We start from the raw sequence: 18,665 nt of genomic DNA, 5'->3' as shown, positions 1-18,665 counted from the left end.
CCAACTGCCTTCTTGTTGTTCCTTCGCCACTGCGTCCAGAAGTACTGCCCGCTCTGCATTTACGATCCGAATGCTGGGCGCCTCGGATTCTCCTGGATGTTATCGAGGATGCAGGAAAGGTGGGCGGTCAGGCACGACATGGGCCGTGCCTGACCGCCCACGTCGTGCATTACATGAAGACATGCCGAGTCTCTCAACGACACAAGACTCCACTGACAAGGCCAGCTGGATTACTACAGCCAATCAAGCATCCTTGCCGACCATTTCAGCAGATCGGGATGGACTTGTTGGGACCCTTTCTGACGTCAACAACCAGAAATAAGTGGATTGTCGTGGCGACAGACTACCTCAACCGCTTCGCTGAAACGAAAGCTCTGTCGAAAGGTAGTGCAGCTGATATGGCGGAATTCTTTGTCGAGAACATCCTGCTGCGACGTGGCGTCCCGGAGGTCCTCATCACCAACAGAGGAACGGGCTTTACAGCAGAGCTCACTCAAGACATTCTGCAATATAGCCAGACAAGCCACAGGAGGACAAGTGCCTACTTTGGGTGACTTTGGGTGAAAATAGTTGGGTGACCGGGACCTTGTCAGGCTCTTGCCTTTTGTCTTGGCGCCCTCTTTTTGTTGAAAAGAAAATAAACTTTCACTTTCACTTCACTTCACTATTACCTGCAGACAAATGGTCTTACGGAGCTTCTGAATAAGACCTTCGCCAACATGCTAGCAATGTATGTCGACATCGATCACAAGACATGGGATTTTGTCCTTCCGTACGTAAGCTTTCCTTACAATACAGCGGTGCACGAAATAACACAGATTACGCCGTTCAAGCAGTTTACTGCAGGAACCCAACATCAACTCTCGGTGCCATGCTGCCACACGTCACCGACGAAGAGAATCTTGACGTCAGTCACTCACTCACTCAATCAATCAATCAATCAATCAATCAATCAATCAATCAATCAATCAATCAATCAATCAATCAATCAAAAAGTGAGCTTTATTTAAACAATTCAAGGAATGCACACAAAAATAGTTGGACCAATAGTCTATGTGGCTAGTAGCTGGTCCAATACACAAAAATACATATACAGGTCAACCAAGTACATACAGTGGAACCCCGATTATACGACTGTCTCGGGACCGCGAAAAAGCGGTCCCGAGAAAAACCCGTGTCGGCGTCGTAAAATCCAGACTTAAGTTAAGCCAATAAATATTATACTTATTTTGCGTGACGGATTTACGAGAAACTTCAATGTAAACTACTAACATACTCTGCAGGGCTTGGAAATCCAAATTACCAAAAAAGTAAATGCGATAAGAATTAATGCTGCAGTGCAGGTACCAATCATACTTTATTCAAACGAACCTTTACGTACTCCACTGCTCACTGCCACGATTCCCGCTAGCTGACACGTACTTTCAAAAAAGGCTGTAAGTTTCTTTTGGACCTTGTTTGATCCGTCAACCGAGAGCTTTCGCTCAAGTTGGGCAACGTATAAAAGGAGGTCTTCTGCGGCGTCGTGTGAATAGATGAAGTTCCGGGTGCCATCTATGTGCCGTAGCACCTTGGCGAACGTGGTAGGCACAGGCACAGCATCTGTGGCATCGTCGTTGTCCTCGTTTGATGTTGCAGCGGTGTCGGCGCTAGGCAAAGCCTCCTCGATGGCGTCATCCAGCGGCACCTCGCTGCAGATCGCAACATTGTCGTCGGCCTCCACATACTCGGTGAAGGTCGTGGTGACGTTTAAACCCTCGAAATCGTCGTTGACAAAGCCTGCGTCGGCCTCAGTGCTTGGAAAAGCTAGTGATTGTGCTTCGCAACACTGCGTTCCACGAACTGGCAATAAATTGCATGGCGTTGAGCACAGTGATCTTCTTTTCCGATACTGCGCTCCACAGCCGCCAGCCAACGCTGCACTAACCGCTTCCGGTACCCCTGCTTGACGCACTTGATGATACCGGCATCCAGCGGCTGCAGCCGGCTTGTGGAATTGAGCGGGAAAAAAAACAACCTTTATGTTCCTCAGGCTGGTAGTATCAGGCGGGTGGCACGGCGCGTTGTCTACGAAAAGCAATAGTTTCCTCGCCTTAGCACCCATTTTGTTATCCAGCTGCTGCAAAACGTTGCTGAAGGGCGAAGACGTCATCCACACCTTTTTGTTGAAGTTGTAGCTGCACGGCAGCGTCTTTAAGTTCTTGAGGCACTGTGGCTTTGCAACCTTTCCAACAATGAGCATGGGCATCCTCTCGGAACCGTCCTCATTAGCACAGAATGGTGTCGTCACATGCTCTTTACTACGCTTGCCACCATGACAGCTGTCACCCTTAAGCAAGGGTTTGCTTGGGCTGCATATGGTAAAAAATACCGCTCTCATCGGCGTTTAAAACGTTGCAGGGCGTGTATGCAGCAATCGTCTCCAGCAGCAACTCCATCCACTCGTTCACCGTCAAAACGTCCACGGAAGTGCTTTCTCCGCAGGAGCTGCTGTACACAATCCTTTCATTTTTAGAGCGATCCAGCCACTCGTTCGATGCCTGAAAGTCATCGATGCCCAGATGCAATGCCACAAGGTCCGCCTTTTCTTTTAGAATGGCGCCGTCAATGTTGATTGCAGAGCTCCGTGCTTGATGCAACCACTTGACGAGAACTTTTTCTAACTTCTCATGCTGTCTTTTGCCACTTTCCGCTTGAGCCCGAACTTGTTGGCATTCTGCAATATCACCGCTTTGTTTGCCAGGATTGCCTTAAGCGAAGATTCGGGTGTCTTAAGGACCCGGGCAATGCTGGCTTTCGTGGCTCATGCCACTTTTCCGCTTCTTCGATAATATTCAGCTCATCACTGAGCGACAGAACTGTTTGCTTTCAGGACATCGTGCGTCACGTTGCTCCACACAACTCGAAACCTTCGCTGAACGCTGGTTGCTAGGATTACAATGAAGAACACATGCGATAAACCTAGGCCTCTTTGCGCTACCTTGTCGGCGATCTGCTGCTGGTAAACTGGAAGGAGAGAAATGCTTCCCCAACGCAACGAGAGGCGATGCCACCAAGAAGAAAGTGATTGTGGAGAAGAAAAGGCGCCAATTCAGCACAGCGGTCGTCGTGGGCGGCTGCTGGTGGGCAGGGGGGGGGGGGGTAGGGGGGAAGCTTCCCCAACGCGATGAGAGGTGACGCCACCGAGAAGAGAGGGAGAAAGAGAGATGGAGCGAGTAAAGAGACCCGCTGCACTTTTCTTTCGTCCGCCGTTCCGTCCCGCGCTTTACAAGGGTCGTCGTATACCGTGGGTCCGACGTAAAATTGCATCAGATAACCGAAGTTTTTAATGCTTCTATGGGGACTTCGCCGGGACTGCGCTAATCCGTCGTAAAACCCGGGTCGTCGCAAAACCGGAGGACGTATAACCAGGGTTCCACTGTATCTGCCCAATGAGTAAGAGCATTATTTACAGGAACAAGTACTTTTTTTTAAGGAAGAGGTATTACGTTTGGCTAGACAAGAAGTAGCGTTTACATACAAGATCAAAATTTACTTTTATTTCCACAGGCACAGTGTTCCAAGTTATAGCACCAAAGAATTCTAATAATCGTTCATCGGAGACATTGCTGCAATAAGGAAGATTTAACTTAAAGTTAGTTGCTTGCCTGGTGTTTGCACGCGGGAAGTTAAATATGGTGTTGGGTAAGGGAAAGTTGGTACAGTGAAACCTCGTTAAACCGTAGTTGGCCGGAGCTCGGAAAAGGTACGTACTAAACGGTAGTACTGTTTAACCGAAATAGCATGAGATCGCCCACTTACCTGTCGAAAACGGAACTCGGAGAGAGTGCGATGAAAGTGGAAAAAACATGCAGTATTTATTCACTTCGCGCGACATAAGTGTTATTTTCGTTTGATGCCGCGGCGGCCTAGTACGACGACAGCGGCCTCAAACTTACTGAAGCTGCGTGCCAGCTTCTCAGCCAGCCCCCTCCTCTCGGCAAACACTCGCACGGCAGATTCCTCGTTGGCGTTACGTACTATCCGTGCACGCGCGCAGTAGTGCTGCATAAGTCCCGGGGCGACTTTTTCATTGCCGGGTGTCGGAGTTTGGAAAACTTTTTGTTTGGAATAGTTCCGTTATCGCGCCCCTGTTCTTGTTGCGACGATTGCATTCATGAGGCTGACATAGCGCGCAGCTTATGCCACTGTCGGGCCTGAATCACCCGTGCTGTCGCTTTCCGTGTCGTCCTCATCACTTTCGCTAGTCGACACTTCGGCAACAACAGAGGCAACGATGGCGAAAAGTCGAACCTCGTAGCCGACATCTCTTCGCACTCGCAGCAGCGCTGCCGAGCTACTTCGCATTCCAAATGCCACACACTGTAGTCAACAGCAGATCCATGTCGCGGGCCAGCGCCGACTTCTTCGTGTCACGTTCGATAGCACGGACGATGTCTAATTTTTCTTCTATGCTGAGCACCCGGCGTCTTCTTTTATCCGAGCTTCGGAATGACGCGAGTCCTCGCTTGCACGACGCCACAACGCTCTCTGGCACGGCGTCGAAATGATGTTGATGTTGATGCGGCTTCGCTTGGAGGCCGTTGTACCGATCTCTGAGGCTCGTTGTTCTGCTGGGCCGCCCGATGGAGACGATGCACCGCCGTATTTGCGCGACGAAAAGTGGAAACGCTACGTTTTAACCGATGCGTACGCAATAAGCTGGTACGGTTTATGCGGATACAAAATACATAATGTTCAATGGCCGCTGAGTCGGGGAATTGACTTTACTACTGTTAAACCGAAACTACTGTTTAAGCGGGTACGGTTTAACGAGGTTTTACTGTATTGAGTATTTTGTGAACTAAACAAGTGATCTTAAAATTTCTTAACCCCGTGAAAGAAAGAATATGAACGTCAGTAAACAGAACGCTACTAGGGTGATGAATTGAGGAAAATGTTATTATTCTTACGGCGCATTTTTGCAACTGCAGTATAGGTGTTAAGTAAGTTGTATATGTTAGGCCCCATATTTCACAACAATAGCGGTCGCCACCTATCTCTAGCATGCCGCAGAAGCCCGACAGCTCGCCCGCCTGCAGATCAAGCAGAGTACCGACAGCCCACACTACAACCTCCGACAACGCTACGTCGAGTACCAGCCCTGTGACTGTGTTTGGGTTTGGACCCAAATACGCCAACGAGGACTTGAAGAGAAGCTTTTACAGCGCTATTTCGAGCCCTACAAGATCATTCGATGCATTGGCACACTTAACTATGAGTGCTGACTTTTTCACTATCATTATCACAGTGGTATTTCACTATCACTGCGGCCTCGCTCAGGACCTGAAATAGTCGATGTTGTGCAGCTTAAGCCGTTCTGCCAGTATTAACGAACCTTAGGACTTTGCATTGCTGAACTTTGGACTTTCTTTTTTAATGCAAAACCTTTACTACCTGTGAACTTGCGATTTCGCCGTGGTGGTGCTTCGAGGGGGCACATGACGTCACAACGCACGCCTCGCCTTGGATATTTCTCCCTCTCTCGCACCCTAGTCACTACTGCGCATGCGCCACTACTAGCACCGAGCCACAGGTGTTCCGCCGCCGCCGTTTGGTATGACGTCACACCGCGTTCCTCGTCGTTGCGCTCGCCTCCTCTCGTTTCTCAGCTGTGCCGCAACCACAGTTGAGGCAGCAGTATGGACGGCGACAATTTGGATAAGCAGGAGGAGGCCTGGAATCGACATCGGAACGAGGTGAAGAGGAAACAAATCAACCAGGAAACAGACGAACAGCACGCCGAACGACTGGCTAAACGCTGCAACATAGCTAGACAACCAGACTAACCTGGACTTGCAATCAAGATTAACCAAGGCTAACCATGCCTCTTATTGCCTCTCATTGTTCTTATGGCCTTAGCTTTTGCTATGTATATCCTGGCATAGCCGAGCTAAGCCACTGCCAAGTTTTTTGGACTGTGTTACTTGTTTCTTTGTTGTGTTGTTACCTTTATTTAATAAGTGTCCTTTTGTTTTCTGCTCTCCTGTTTTGTTTGTAGCATCGGGAAGCATTTTTACAATTTCTAGTAAGCACAGCGGGGCATGGCATTTCCCGAGGCACTTTCGGAGGCACTTGACGCTTCGGCGCATGCGCGAGCAAGAGCGGGCACGAGAGAGAAAATCTGGGGGCTTTTGCTCCTTGAATATGACTGCCTAAGCACTACGGAGGAGAAGTTTCTTTGCTCGTGTTGTATGTGTCGAGTTTGTTCCATTGGGGCCACGAACAGTGTCAGTTAGTATCTCCGCATCTGTCGCCAGGGCGACCTCGGCAGCAGCAGTAGCGCTCGTCCTGTCTGCTTCTAGTCTCTGTCCGTGCCACTTGGCGCCACAATCCAAGAACATTTTACCTCTTGGCCAGCAATCTTATGAACAGCCTCGTACAGGTCGCTGCAAGTCCAGTCATTGCCAGGCTGGTAATCGTCAGGGTCGCTGATGATGGCACAGGAAAAGCCAGAGCATGCGCAAAGCAGTTGCCGACCTTTGGAGGTGCGAGTTCTTTCCATGAAAAGTTCAGCAAATAGATTGCACCAAGCAAATCAATGTTGTACCTCTTGCTGACATCATACGCTGTGAGCATGCGCTGCTAAAGAGCCTTGTGGTACAGCTTCTGGATGGTCTCAAAGATGCCCTGATCCGTTGCTTGCAGTACTGCACTTGTGTTTGCAGGCAAAAATTCCACAGCGATCGCCATGAGATTATCGATCTCCTCGTGGCTCGCACAATTGTGAGTTATAAGCACTTGGCGATTCTTCGCGTCGTGTATCCAGAAGGTGCACATAGTCTTCAAAAATAGCAGCAGTCATCCATGCTCGCTTGTTACTTCTGTAGCTGAAAGCACTTCTTGTTGGGCTAGTTGGTAGCTATTCATTATAAAATATGAAGACGCCAAACAAACATACACACACAAGAGAAGAAAACGGGACAGGGCGCTGCATTCCGGGGAATAGTTGCATTTCGGAGGCACCGTGGCTTCTTCGCCTCCCCAGTAGCAACAAGGGAAGTTTGTCCTCGCCTGTTGCACTGGCACCAAACAGCACTTTGTCATGCTCCTTGCTTTGTTTTCCTCTGGATGAGGATCATCTGCCAGCGGTAGTGAATGTGCGATTCGGTAGCATTTTGTAGAAAAATGCCGCTTCATCTAGGTTGTAGATGTCTTTGTTTTCATACTTTTCAAGCAGAGCTTATTTGTTTATTTATTTTCAATGCTCTCGCCATAGGCATTACAGAGAGGAAGGGCATAGAAAATTGGTGACGGTTATCCTCAAATTTGTTGACGTCGGTTAAGGCAGCGACGAAGGTGGTTCCAGTCATCTCGGGTTAGAAGAATAAATGAATTTATTCCTAGGCTAGTTGGACAGTGCGGCATGCCTACTTGAAGTTGTGGTCAGTTCGTGAAGATATGTAAAATGGAGAAAGGAGTAACTTATCTTTGAGAATAAGATTAGTATAATAAATTTTATAAAGAGACAAACGAAAGTATTTACGCCACAGGGAAACAACCGGAAGTCCAAGGGCTAATTTTATTCCAGATACCCTTGCTGTTCAAAAGTAATTTGAAGCAATAAAACGGGCGGTGTGGTTTTGGACAGACTCTAAAGTGGTAATTAAAGTTATCTGATTAGGACCCCAAATGAAGCATGCATATTCTAGTTTAGGTCTCATTAATGTCCTATACAGATAAAGCTTAACGGTGCTAGGAGCTATGAAATGGTGCCGTAAGAAACCAAGCGTGTGGCTAGCCTGGTTAGATAGGTGGTTCACGTGCATTTTCCAGGACACATGGTGTGTTATGTGAATACTCAGATGTTTGTATGATGAGACAGGGGATAATGGAGTGTTATTAAGAAGATAGCAAGGGCTGTTATCACGAGGGGGCTGGAAATACGCAGCGGTTTGCACTTATTCGCAAGATGCATGTTTTCAGTCAGACTTGAGTCGATCACAGGGATTAGTAAGTAAACAATGTAGCACACAGTCATCTGCAGAGAGGGTTATCTGGGAGATAACGTTGTTAGGAAGATCATATAATGTAAACTTGAAACAAGACAGGACCTAACACAGAACCTTGAGGTACTCTAGAGGTTACAGAAACAAGAAGTGAGTAATAATCGTTAACTGAGACATATTGGCTACGGTTGAAAAAAGAACAGTTAATCCAGCCTGATCGTCAGTATTAAGAGCACCGAGTTTAACCCTTTCAGGGTCAATGATGTAAATATACGGCGCCGCGAACAAGTCCGAAACAAGTCCGGAATAAAAAAAGGAAATAAGCTTATAAGAATTTAAAATTTGATGCATTGTTATACACATAAGGCTTAGAAAATGCGCATGCAAGAATATTTTGCAAGTGTCAAATATTCCTGCTCTTACACTAATATTTGTGTCCATAGCGTAATCGAACTGCGTAGGTGAGTGCACTCAAGAAAACTGTGGTTGTGTACCCCTCAAAAAAGCAAAATGTGCGACAAACATCCGCTAATCTTCATCTTATTGACAAACAGAGGCAATTAGTTTTTGCAAGTCCCCAAAAAAAGAAAACAAAAGGAAACGCATGCACGGTGGCATCCTTCCTATGCGCACCCCTGTGAGCACTAAACAAGCGAGAAACAGGCATTCACCCTTTGAGTGATTAGTAACGAGATAGCCATCAGTTTTGCTAGCGCAAGAAGCCGAAAGCGCCTGCGGAACAAAACCCTACCGCCGCCTGCCTGCGCACGTGCGAATACGTGAGTGGTAGTATATAGATGCATCGGAGCAAACTAGCTCTAAAACAAACCGTGCAACGAAAACCAAGAAAAGGAGGCCAGAGAAAAAATTCCCTGCATTCCCACATACTGGCAGCACATGCCAGAAAAGAAAAAGTTGAGAAATTGGCGCGCATTTTAAACGTACAGACGGCGCCGTAAATATACAGCATCAACCATTTTGGACTTTTTCGCGGGCACGTATATTTACGTCATTCACCCTCAAAGGGTTTAAACCACGGAGCATGAGAGTTGGATATAATGCGTTTCTGAGGGATGAATTGATTAAATAAAGAAATGATGTTTTCTTTGAATAAGGTGCAATTTTGATCAGCATTGCGAGTGTGGAAACCTTTAATGAAGTGAGTGATAAAGTCCATTAGTCCACAGTTTATAGACTCAAAGCTGGCGTTTCTTGTAGCCGATGTTGGCGCCATACGTCTACAGTGCCACGGTTCACGGCTGCACTTTTGCCAAAGATCGACTTCGAGGTCACGCCGTGTCATTTCTTGAACCGTGTGGGAGATACGGGGGTTCTCCTCCGTACTCTTGGGACAAAGGAACGACAACACAGTAGTGCATTTATTGCACCTTTCATAGATCAATGCCTGCTAGCCGAGTTGCTATCCCCAAAACATGCCGATGGGCGCGCAACAAATCTAGAAGTCCGACTTACCGCGATCGCATTGCGAGCGAATATGTTCGCCCCATGCTGGATCCCAACGCCTGGTCGCTCGCGCGTACCGTCACGCGAATGGTGTCCAAGGCGGCCACGCGAGACTGCCTCGCAGAAGCATGGTCGGCGCACGCGCGGGCGGCACGTCCGTCCCGCTCGCTTCCCGAACCCAAAGAGAGAGAGCGCCTTGTCTTCCGGCGCCCAAGTAGCCTCGCCGCAGCGCAACACTAGCGCCATCTCTCGCACTGCTCTTCAACCACTCCGACCGCCGCGGGCGCCAGGCCACGCGACGGGCGAAGCCGCCCTGCAGGAGACGAGCTATGCGGGAATACGATCTCAGGGGAGGCGTGAGAGTCACGCATCCCCACATCCCCCCAACCTTAAATCACTACATATTCTGGCGAAACATTTCACACAGTCTAACATCAACACGTGCTTCGTGAACAAGGTGGTACATGCAACAGTGGCCGCGCCGGGGAAATGTCCACACGCTGTCCATAACATGCGAGCCGACTGTCCTTGGGGTACACCGCTGGCGTCCGCCGGTCACAGCAGCAGCTTTGCAGACTCGACGGCAAGATTCCAGGCCAGGACTGCGGAAATGGCTACGCAGTAGTTGGAACGAGCAAGCGTCGCTCGCACCGACACGCCCTGCTGGCAAGAGCCGCCGCAGCTGTCGGTGACCGCCGGCTCTTTTGTCCGCCGCCGAGGGTTGTGAGCTGGATGCAGGAGGCCGCCGAAGTCGCTGCGCCGAACTGGCCACAGCATCACCATCGCCTGGGGTGACTCCAATGACGCTGCATAGACTCAACACACTCGGCAAACACTACAGTAGTGCAAGGGAGAGGAATTCTGCATGCGCATCGCCCACGTGGTACGATGTTCAACTCGGCTAGCAAAAGATCGGGCAGCTACTCAGATGCAAAGTTCACGTGAACGAAGCTCGCTTCCTTGAGCCGAACGAATAATTTCAATTCGTGCGAGGCTAAATAGAATGAGGGAAGCAAATTGCAACGCCTCAACGCCACGGTCCACCAGGTTGTGTCCCTCCACGTGCGACAGGCAGCTTCGTAAAGCCTTAGGCCTAAATCATTGCTACCCTGACAACAACCGGCATCCAACAAACAACACCCAAAATGGGCGCAAGACAGGCAGCCGCGAGGAGACGTTAGCTCTGTGAGGTGGTCCCACTCCGCTCGGTGCACACAGCATCCGAGTTGATGGCGCCCACCGTCCCAGACAGTGTCGGAGCGCCCGGTGCCAGGCCGCAATACCAGTCAGCCCGTCGTGGCACCCGTGGCCCGCGGCCACCCGGCTCCCAGAGCCGGGACTTCATCCGAGTCAAAGAGATAGAAGAAGCTATTTACATAAGAAATTCGGACCACCCACGAGGCTTCCATACTCACTCGCTTCAGGCTTGCCACTGCTCCGCGGGCGCTCAGCCTCGCTCTCCCAGGATGCAGACCACATGGCTCTCGTACTGACGAATGTCATTAAAAAAACACTTGCGAAAAGGCTTAGCATGTTGGATAAGTTAAACACACTACAGCCACCGTCGCCTCGCTCAAGAAAGCACGCTGGCAACGCTAGCGATCAAAATCCACGCTAGCCCTACGCTTCGGTTCAAACAAAGGTCTCGAACGAAGCAAAACTGTTAAATCTATCGTCCGATGCCCCAAGAGTCCCACGTTGTGCAGCCAGATGTGGGAGATACGGGGGTTCTCCTTCGTACTCTTGGGACAAAGGAACGACAACACAGTAGTGCAAACAATCACAAGGGCATTTATTGCACCTTTCATAGATCAATGCCTGCTAGCCGAGTTGCTATCCCCAAAACATGCCGATGGGCGCGCGACAAATCTAGAAGTCCGAGTTACGGTGACCGCATTGCGAGCGAATATGTTCGCCCCATGCTGGATCCCAACACCTGGTCGCTCGCGCGTACCGTCACGCGAACGGTGTCCAAGGCGGCCACGCGAGACGGCACGGAGGAAGGAAACTAAGGAGAGGCCCTACCCCCTCCACGCGCTAGGAGAAAACTGTGGCGGAAATGACGTAGTAGGTTCTCATTTTTTTGCTGCTTTTTTATTTTTTTTTGTTGTATGGCCACGCCTTTTGGGCCACAATGGCGGCGTTATGGTTTTGAGCGCTCACACGTGTTGCTCTGGTAGGTTTCGGACCGTGGCAAAGGCGCTGAGTGGGCGGGTTTGCGTTAGTCACCGTGCCTTGTTGCACTGTGTTACCTGCACCGTGCTCTGCCAGATGTTGCGCGAGCGCACGACACCACGCGCAGCGCGGCGTGGTTTCGCGAAAGATGTAAACAAGAGAGGAGGGTGGCCCAAAAGGTGGAGCATCGCCATGAGCAACGCCAAATTCCGGCTTCACTTTTGCTTCACAAAGAGTGACGTCAGGGCCTCTCCTTAGTTTCCTTCCTCCGTGCGAGACGGTCTCGCAGAAGCATGGTCGGCGCACGCACGGGCGGCACGTCTGTCCCGCTCGCTTCCCGAACCCAAAGAGAGCGAGCGCCTTGTCTTCCGGCGCCCAAGTAGCCTCGCCGCAGCGCAACACTAGCACCATCTCTTGCACTGCGCTTCAACCACTCCGACCGCCGCGGGCGCCAGGCCACGCGACGGGCGAAGCTGCCCTGCAGGAGACGAGCTATGCGGGAAAACGATCTCAGGGGAGGCGTGAGAGTCACGTATCCCCACAACCGCTCAAGCCAGATATTGCTGCACTTGAAATCTTTATGGCCCATTTGGAGGGTGAGAACTTCAGTTTTTGCAGTAAGTGCAGGTCCATGTACAGGGAGATTTTTACTCCTGACATTCTTCAGCCACTTAGAAGTGCACCTCCCACTTCGGGGTATATTGAATCGCGATTTCACTTTCTCTTCGCCGAGAATTTCTTTTCAAAGCTATCAAGCACAGCTTCCTTGTATTTTAATACGGTTGATAATGTAGATGGCAGTATGCCAAATTTCTTCGCGATTTCAGTTTTCTGCTGGCCGCCTTTTTCCACTTCTTTTATCAGTAGAACTTTCTGCTTCAAAGTCGGGACACTCGCCCGGAGACTGACGGAGCCATCTATCATTGTAGACCACGAAAGCACACGCGAGGCATGCCTAACGAAACACTCAGAATAACACACAGTCATGCGGCCTGCAGCACAAATCCAAATGTATGCACCGTTGGCACGAAAGGGACTGAATACAGTGGGTGATGCAGAAGGCAAAAGCTTCAAAATGTCGTCAGGGCATCTCGCTTTCCTCGAAAGTGTGCGCTGTTGATGACAACGGTACTCCGGCAGCAACTGTGTATTGCATCTCCCACGTACGAGGGAGGAAAGCGGGAAGGAAACAGTGTTTTCTGTCGTGCGCATGGTGCCGAGGAGACGGGAGGGAGGGGGTGTGCGGCGTTTTACTCCAGCAACCGCAACGGCGCATTGCGCGGCCGCAACACACCCTATCCGCAAAGCGATCTGTTTCTGGGACTGAGTCGATGGTGGCTCATACCTTTGTGCGTGCTGCATTCTCGCTGCTCAGTTTGCATTGAAACAAATGTTTGCAAGTTTACACGGCTGATGAAACTGATGTCCTTACTTTTCATATAGCTGCCTAGTAATTTGCCATCACAATCGATCGCTTGTATTTTGGGCAAAACTGACTTTCCTAGAGGTGGCTGCAGAAAAAAGGAATCGCTCAAAACTTTACTCCGCATAAGGAACGCACCGCCCAACTTTATGCATACTTTTTGGGGAAAAAAGTGCGTTCATTATGCGAGTAAATACGATATGTCATTTTCTACTCAGCATGCAATCTTGCTTTGTAATCTGCTTCTACTGACTTATACTGCTAGTCTGGTGTCCTGGTGCACAGCACGCAAAATCTTGCGCTGCACGAAACGAGACAAACGCAGCAGCTCTCGCGCGACACCGTCAATGGAAGTGCGCTGTGCAGCACTAAAGGAAGGGAGAGAGAAAAAAAGCGGGGCCCGTGACATATTTGTTAAGTGATCTTCGAGCTCCTGTATGGGAGAATTCAGGGAAGGAATTTCACTTGCAGAGGCTAGAGGGGGCAAGTGGAAAGAGTGTTAGCGGTGATGCTCACCTCCTGATATCTTGGGTTCGTGGCACTGAAATATTTGTCTTGGCTATTAACGAACCAATTTGAAAAATTGACGGCCCTTTAAAATGCTGCTGCCAATGATCGTATGCACACTGACCTGGCAGCAACAAATCTTTGCATTGGGGGTAGCTTTCACAAATTGTTTCTGTTGTGACACTCGTAGGCTTGTTTCATCCATGTACACTTTTCTCATTTCTCCCGAGAATGGTTTTGCTCCATCGCTTCACCACGTCGAAAAACACAGCTACACAGTACATGAACACACCCGCTGCTTGCAGTTGGTGAGAGACCTTAGAAATCTTTCCTCGTCGTAACTTCACTTTCCAGTAAAACAAAAAAAAAACACCATAGAAAAAATGCACAGGATGTTTGTTTGCAGCGGTGTGTCACCGCGGGATCCTGTTTGCAGGAAAGCGTAGCGCAGTGTCATCGATGCTCGCTGCATTCTTTCTTCACCGGATCATGGCTCAGAATAAACGCACGCTGAACAAATGCTGCATTGTAAGCTCGCGATAATATTTCTGGCATGATAGACCACTACAAACAGTTTGGGAATTCACTCCAACGAGGGGCAGATGCACACAGCTGATACAACTCAGCCCAGTTTGAAACACGGACAGCGGCGTCGCCGGCCGTGCGGCTCGTGACGTCAGTCTAGAGTACGTGCTCTTTGGTGGAGGCTCGTGTTCATCTGCCTTGTAGGGCCAAGTGCCGCTGTGTTCTAAAGTTGTACCCGGCTATGGCAGTGGCGTTTCCTTGCTTTCTTACGTCACCTTTTCGCTCTCTCCCCTCCCCCACAAATACGGGAGCTGCAAGCAAAGAGTGGCAAGGCTCTTTATTAGTCACTCGTTTCGTGACTGCATCGGTTCTACCCTTTCTTTGCCTCCTTGCCCCTTCCTCCCCTCTACCATTCTATCAACTCCCCTCTGGACGTTTGCACATTCGTGCAAAGGTAAGCGCTGCAGTTTCTGTAATTCCTTTGCGGGGCCCCGTGAATAATTACAGCCGTCAGAAGGGCATTGTGGTGATGCCCAGGGAGCTCCAGAGGGCATTGTTAGGACCGTCGATGGAAAGGTCGTATTGAGTTTCTCACGTTGCCTTTCATCTCTGCCAAGCTGCGGCCATGTATATGCACGATCTGAACCACTCCCAGACGTGGCATGCAGCAGAAGAAGTAGCGGAAAAATCAAAGGAAGAGACAAAGAAAGCTTCGCTTTAATAAAAATGTAATTCTGATTGTATTTCTGGCATTTGTTTAATATGCGAATTCAATCAAGAGAGAGAGAGAGACAGATAAATTGGTTTGGAAAGGCGGGAGGCTAATTGGTGCTGGCCTTTCCACGGTATCTTAACATGGCAGCTTTGAGGAGTTCATTGCTTTGCGAGTGATTGCAAAAAAGAAAATGTTGTTGCTGCATTTGCAGCCGGACACTCCGTCCCTCAACCTGGATGACATCGGTGACCTGCTGGGCAATGTGGCGCGGCAGGGACGGCAGCCAGCCACCACTGCGACGGAGGTTGTCCCCCCCAAGAGGCGGGGAAACAAAGAGGTCAGTATGGCCACCTTGAGTACTGCTTGGCATCACCTAGTGGAATGCCAGCGAACGAGAGGGAAACCAGAGCCACAAGGAACAAAAGGCTCTCAAGCTGTTCCTTCCATCCATCTCGTTTGCTGGCATTCCACTACGTGATGCCAACTTGCCCAACAAGCCACTCTTGAGGGACTGCTTGATTCATGCTGAGTGGCGGCGGCCTTGTTACCATATTTACTCTATTGTAACGCCCCCTCGATTGTAACCCGCACTTGTTTTCCGTGACAGAAAAGAAAAAGACCTCACCTGTAACGTGCACCCATCTGCCGCAACCTAAAAAAAGAAGAAAAGTCCTTTACAGTACTGCACATCTCATGATTTCATACAGAAGTACAACTTTCTCTCATTTGGAAAAACAAAGATTTACTCCCAATGCACTAAAGTTGCGATTAATAAAAAAAGTTGCCGTTCCACCGAAAGGCAAAGCATCGATTGCGATAGCAAATTAGTAGGCAGCTATCCAAAAAGTAAGGATAGCACCATATTTACTCGCATAACGATAGCACTTTCTGTCAAGAAAAGTTACGCGAATTCAGGAGTGCGATCATTACGCAGGTTAAATTTTCTGCAAAAAGAATAAAAAGTTTTTTTGATCCCTCATTTGCTGCGGGATGAAAACAGGTCAACAACAGTGTCTCCTCTGTCAACAAACAGGCAGGCGGCTGCTACTGTAACAGTGCGGGACACCAAAGCAAAAATGGTGGCCGGTGGAGCAAGCTGAACACACCAAACGTGAATTTTTTTCTTCTCGTGAGTACATTGCGTGTATTAAGAGTTTCTTCCGAATCAGTAATGAATAATATCGTTAATATCGTCAAGTTTGTGGCAATCACATAGCTATATCCTCTTTGAGGCGACAGGAACGGAGATGGCGCGCTTAGCTGCCAGTGACATAGAAACACATGGTGGGTGTGCTTCAAGAACTGCGCCATTTGTCTTTACAACTATCCTAATACGGCACGTTTCCCCTAAGGGTGGGCGATTATCTTAGCTGTGTTACAGGCGTCGGCTAATGAATAGGGTACACTCCTAGCGTATCATTGTAAACGTGGCTCCGCTCGCGATTTGTTGCGTGCCCACAAGTGTAGATGAGAGGAATCGAAAGGTGCCATTTTTGTTGTTGCTGACCACAACCATTATAAAGGCTAGAAGTAATAAAGCCAGGCCAAGTTTTGTTGTAGCTTTTTTTTTTCATGAAAGTGGGGAAAGTGCTGAAAGGAATGAAACGGGGCATCTGCTTAAGAATCTGTTTCATGCATGCAGACTGCTTAGTATGTTTGAAGAGTCGTTTGCGTAGCATTCAACAGATTGTAAGCATGATCATTAGCTAGACTTGGCACATGACATATCGCTGCGGCAAGTTCGGGGAGCGATCATTGCACGGAAAAAAATAAAATCTAATTTTAACGACAGAATTCAGGGGTGTGATCATTACACGAGTGCGATCATTATGCAAGTAAATATGGTAGTTTTATTAGCCGTATAAACTTTTAAACATTAGCTTACTAACTAAATCAACAAGCATGGTGTCACGTGTGCACAAACAAACATGAACACGAATTGCTCAATGACCGCGGAAACTCTTTAAAAGTTGCAGTGAGGAAGTGCGGTAGCAGGAACAAGCGAATTGACCTTTGTGCGGCTTCTCGCTTCAATGTGAACTAAGCGACGAGAACACACCGTGGTGCGCCTAGGTGCGTAGATTGTCTTCAAATTGCAGATCGCTTTCAAGGTATTGGCTGCATGACAGTGCCATATGCAGTAGCTGGCGGAATAGAACGCCTCTCCTGTTTGCGCCCTCATAGCCAACATCTCTTCGCAGTCGCAGCAGCGCTATCAAGCAGCTTCTTCGCATTCCAAATGCTACACACCGTAGTCAACAGTAGATCCCTGTCGCGTGCCCGCGCTGACTTCTTCATGTCGCATTCGCTAGCATGAACTATGTCTAATCTTTTTTCTATGCTGAGCACCCGGCGTCTTTTTTATCTGAGCTTCGACATGACGCGAGTCCCTGTTGGCACGACACCACAACGACCTCTGGCACGGCGCCGAAATGATGTTGATGTTGATGTGGCGTCACGTGCAAACGCACAGGGCGCTTGGAGGTCGTTCTGATCTCTGAGGCTTGCTGTTCTGCCGGGCCGCCTGTTGGAGATGATGCACTGCCGTGATTGTACAACGAAAAGTGGAAACACTACGTGTTAACCGATACGTATGCAATAAGCTGGTACGGTTCATGCAAATACAAAACACATTATGTTCAATGGCCGCTGAGTCAGGGTTTTGACTTTACTACATTTAAAACAAGACTGCTGTTTAAGCCGGTATGGTTTAACAAGGTTTTACTGTACGTACAATTAAATTTGGGTACAGTCGCCGACCGTTTATTCGGACCTCACGGGGACTGCGGAAATGTCCGAATAAACAGGTGTCCAAAAAAGCGGATTAAGAAAAAAAAAATGATATCCTTTATTTCCACGCACTTATTCGGGCTCGGCAGTAGGCTTGAAGAAATCGTGAGTGCGCCGTTGCACGCTGTTCCGTTTACGCGCAATCAGATAAGCCTGAATCTCGGAGAGGGTCGTACGGTCGCTATAGGCGGCTGAAAGCAGTCGCTGCTTGTGCACGCTCCGCCTGCTACGGCAGCGTAGCACATGGTGCGTCATCTTCCGACTCGGAGTCATCGTCCGGCGGTGCAGCAGAAACCTGACGAATGATCTCGCCGTCGTCGAGTTCTGCGCATGTCAGTACAGCAGTGTCAGCACCTTTGAAACTGTCAAATGAGACGGTGTCCGGAATTGCAATGCAACCAATGCGCAGGTTTCGGCAGAACATTTTCCGCGTCAGTAGGGAGCACATCGGAAGGCGACAAATCTTAGGCCTCCCGGCACCCGCTTGCCGGCATTCCCCAGCGCAGTCTGCGCGGGCACTGTCCGCGCCATTAGACACTTGACGCGATGTTTCCGCACGCCGCGTTGTATCACCGAAACCTCGACACAGCACACAAAGCAAACACCACCGTGCCGACAACAGTTGCACAAACGAAAAACGTGGCCTGCTCGCAGCGTCGCGCGCGAAAGAAACAAATCAGCTGCTGGATTGTCTTGACATGGCGTACTAAGCTGAAACCGGAACCGCTGTGCGACCACTCTATCGAACCAGGCAGAAACGATGATGATGAGCGGGGATTTCCAGTAGCGCCACTTCGTGGTACAGCAAGGAGGCTCCGTTCAAAACAAAAATGGCGTTCAGCAAGTCGAACTATACGCCGGTCAGTCGGTGCATGATGCCCTCGATCGAGTTGGCTCAAGGAGCGTCCGAAAAATCAGACGAGAGGTCGCAAGGTGTCCGAACTTTCGGCAGTTGTTATACATTATGATCTATGGGGAGAATGGCGGTGCCGCGAAGCTGACCGAATAATCGGGCATGTCCGAATTTTTGGAGTCCGGAAAATCGGTCGGCGACTGTATAACCAAGTGAATTGCTGAC

General features: G+C 49.3%; 1 protein-coding gene across 8 annotated transcripts in view; it reads left to right on the top strand.

Moving 5' to 3' along the window:
* Positions 1 to 18,665, top strand: part of LOC126517477 (myb-related protein B-like) — a 293,223-nt gene that overhangs the window by 238,954 nt on the left and 35,604 nt on the right. For all 8 annotated transcript variants that reach the window (XM_072285350.1, XM_072285347.1, XM_072285352.1 and 5 more), the window contains one exon: positions 15,009 to 15,134. In XM_072285350.1, the coding sequence (XP_072141451.1) occupies positions 15,009 to 15,134 (126 nt within the window). The remainder of the gene's footprint in view (positions 1 to 15,008; positions 15,135 to 18,665) is intronic.

This window comes from Dermacentor andersoni, chromosome 11 (assembly GCF_023375885.2).
Source record: "Dermacentor andersoni chromosome 11, qqDerAnde1_hic_scaffold, whole genome shotgun sequence".
In the NCBI taxonomy this organism is placed as follows: domain Eukaryota; kingdom Metazoa; phylum Arthropoda; class Arachnida; order Ixodida; family Ixodidae; genus Dermacentor; species Dermacentor andersoni.
The sequence above is the reverse complement of the archived record's forward strand: the minus strand, read 5'-3'. Positions and strand labels throughout refer to the sequence as shown.